Below are 3,501 nucleotides of genomic sequence, written 5' to 3'. Positions count from 1 at the left end.
TCAGTGAATATTTACATGTTAACTATAAACTTACATTCTACAGTATCAATATTCAGGTAATGTCTGCCAAATCAAAGATTAAGCAATAAAATTAATCACTCATTATTCTTCTTCTCTAACTAGATAATATGTGATAATTTCATGGACCAAAGATATCAGAGGTTAGAGATTTAATTTATTTTGATCACATTAATTCATGTACATAAAGAAATGCACAAATTTCCAGACTTGTTCATTGTACTCACATTATTATCTGAAAAATATAAATAAGACATGTCATATATAACCTACAGTGCTCTATTAGCTGGTGTGGTCAAGTGATTCAATGAAAAGATGTATCTTTCTAAAGCTTAGCCTCCTCTACTCCATTTGGAGCTGTAAATGGTTGTTCTCTAATTTACATTTTTAATCTGCCTTTCAATATGGACCTTTTACAGCTTCCTTCACCACTAGGAAGAGATGAGAGTTACTTTTCCCTAATGTTGAGGTCATAATCATCCATAATGTATAATAATACGACACACGATTTCCAATTAAGACATCGTTTCAGTACATGAGAATGCTCAGCCTTTTAGGTGACAAGACAACAAGCAAGTTTTAATGCCACACTAAATAAGAAAAGGACATATAACTATTTGGGCCTCCTATAATTCTTCACCTCTTTTACAGCAGTTCTTCATCTTCATCTATAGTTATAATGCTCATGAATAATTATGTGTGGCCTGCTGAAATGCATTGCATTTAGTCCATGGAAAATAATGACAACTGTGGAAGATCCTACAATTGAAATTGGGTCTATTAATACAATGACAAGATCGGCAATTGTGGGAAATGGAAGAGGATATGACGCAAAGTTTTTAAACTGGTTACATCAAATGTTTTTTTAAATAAAATAATTACATACAGTAGGCTACACATAACATACAGTATAATACAATAAGCATGTATAGCACATGGTAAAATATAATTAAACTTATGATAAAAATATACTAAACCTATATATGCCATTATTACAATATTAATAGAACATGAAGAATATGTGAAATAGAATATGAATGTTAATACCCATTATGAATTTCAGTTAAAACAAATAATATCAAACTCAGCGTTGAGTGAACCAAAAACTGCAAGTAAGCAATTAATGCTTGGTTTAATCAATTTGCTTTCTGGAACAGCCCCCAGATTCAGGAAACATGTCCATGAACCAAAACAAAACTAAACAAAACATAGTTTTACAAATCAGTACTAAATATTTTCTTTTTTTAAGATCAACGTGTTTAAATGAAAATGTATATGTATGAACTAATTGAACATGTTTTTTTTAATATGGCATTCATCATGATCAAATTGGTTGTACTTGTAAGACACAAAATTGTAATGTTACATTTTTGTTTGACATCACCTCAAATTCTTGATCAGCTTTCCTCCACACTGTTAATGCACATTAACAGAGGGCCTGAATTTGCCTGAACGACAGCTGAAGTAATATTTGAATAAGGGCCTCACGGCATCATCTCTCAAACCATAGATCAGAGGGCTAAGACAGCGTGGCAGAACAAGAACAATAATATAATTCAGAATTCTGAGGTTTGCTACTCTGAGGTTCAGTGTTTTTTCTATTATAGCATACAGGAAAGAGGTGAGACACAGGCCCAGCTGAATCAAGTGCAATAACACTGTTCTATGGGCTTTCCTAGCAGAACCTTTATCAGATGAAACAGACTTGGCTGTCACCATAATGCTAATGTAAGTGAAAATAATGATCACTGCAACAGACACAAAATAAAAAGCATCAAACCCTTGTGATTTATCCATCTGCCATTTGGCTGGAAACAATCTATCTCGCGAGCAATACAAAATCTCTCCTAAATTATATGGGTTAATGATGAATGCATAAATAATGTCTATAATGATATCTAGAGAACCAAGTAACCATATGATTCCTAATGCAATGTAAGTTATTTTTGGTGTTGCGATGTTGCAATGCCTTAAAGGAAAGCAGATGGCCACATATCGCTCCAGGGACATCACTGCCAGAGTCAGAGGAGCATTACGCACAGTGCAGTTGGATACAAACTGTAAAAGAGTGCAGATGGCTGTGGTTATTTGGATAACTGACAGAGAAATGGCATACATGATGGTTGTCACCAGTAAAAGTACAGAGTCATTCAATAGCATGTGGCCAAAAAGTATGTAGCGTGATGTCTCGTGGAATATGGGCTTCCTTCTTAGAGCAAAGACCATGACACAGTTTACATAGATGAAGAATAGGGGCATTAGCACACCCACTATATTTTTAGAAATGGTTATAGCATCGAGTAGGTCTACCTTAAAGATTTGCATATTAGTTAAAGACAGACTCTCATTTGTGATATTGGCCCTGGCCATAAGCTGAAACACAAGAAACAGAAACAAGAACAGACTACAGTATAGTCAAATATGAAGTTATGTTTTTTTTTTTTTTTATGTTACAGTTTAAAAAGTATGAACAACATGGAACAGACCTCAGACACAAATGTGTTCTTCTTCTGCAATGAAAAGCATAGACATCAACCTTCACTCTGCTCTCGATGCAGATCCTACAAAGTATACAGCTCCTTGTTCTCCTCCAATGTAAAGGCTACCTATATACCCAGTGGCAGCTAGAAGCACACGTGGCATCCACATGGGTGTGTCTGACCGGGTGTATGGTGGGGGGGTGGGGGGGGGGGGTGGGGGGTTGTGTGTGTGTGTTTGTGTTTTGGTTAGAGTTCTGAAATTATTTATAATATATTAATTTCAACTCATAATTTACATTTCATGTGTATATCTTCTCCATTTACTCTGGAGCACTGATTTAACCCTCAATACATTTTGTTACTTAACCCTTGAATATAGTTATAGGTCAACTTTTACTTTTCGGTCTGAAAAGTCATGATATCTTCCATTGAGCTGATATGGATCTGACAATCTTAAAATTATTAATTTCATGCATTTAATAACAATGCTATAAAAAAGTAAAAAAGAAGTTTAATCATGTAACAACTTAAGAGTTGTCTGGTGGACATTTTGTGTTGGATGAAAGAACAACACCTCCAACTCAACCCAGCAAAGACTTCTCATTTTTCCAGCTAGCCCTGCAGTTCATCATAACTTTTGACATACTGTGATATACTGTGATTCCAGCCAGGTCTCCTAAGCAAACAAATTGGCCTGGTTGCTAAGGAAGGTAGAGTTACACATGGTAACCTCCTTGTGGTCATGATTAGTGGTTATCACTCTCATTGGGGCTCATGGTAAGTTGTGCGTGTATCACGGAGGGTAGCATGAGCCTGCACATGCGGAGTCTCCGTTATGTCAAGCATAATCAGCCACGTGATAGGATGCGCAGATTGATGGTCTTAGAAGCGTAGGCAACTGAGACTTGTCCTCTGCCTCCTGGATTGAGGTGAGTAACCGCGCCACCACAAGGACTTGCTAAGTAGTGGGAATTGGGCATTCCAAATTGGGAGAAAAGGGGAT

At 36.2% G+C, this 3,501-nt stretch overlaps 1 protein-coding gene across 1 annotated transcript; it reads right to left on the bottom strand.

The window, feature by feature from the left end:
• Nucleotides 1-1,434: 1,434 nt before the first annotated feature.
• Nucleotides 1,435-2,525, bottom strand: LOC127628257 (odorant receptor 131-2-like). The gene is made up of 2 exons (XM_052105041.1): nucleotides 2,505-2,525; nucleotides 1,435-2,391 (listed from the first exon to the last, which is right to left on the bottom strand). The coding sequence occupies exon 2, from the start codon at nucleotides 2,386-2,388 to the stop codon at nucleotides 1,435-1,437; it is 954 nt and encodes a 317-aa protein (XP_051961001.1). The 5' UTR covers nucleotides 2,389-2,391; nucleotides 2,505-2,525.
• Nucleotides 2,526-3,501: the final 976 nt, after the last annotated feature.

This window comes from Xyrauchen texanus, chromosome 34 (assembly GCF_025860055.1).
Source record: "Xyrauchen texanus isolate HMW12.3.18 chromosome 34, RBS_HiC_50CHRs, whole genome shotgun sequence".
NCBI lineage: Eukaryota > Metazoa > Chordata > Actinopteri > Cypriniformes > Catostomidae > Xyrauchen > Xyrauchen texanus.
Note: the sequence above shows the minus strand (reverse complement) of the source record. Positions and strands in the feature narration are given on the sequence as shown.

Coding starts and splice junctions, on each gene's coding strand:
- LOC127628257 (XM_052105041.1), bottom strand. CDS start 2,388: ATGGCCAGGGCCAATATCACAAATGAGAGTCTGTCTTTAACTAATATG.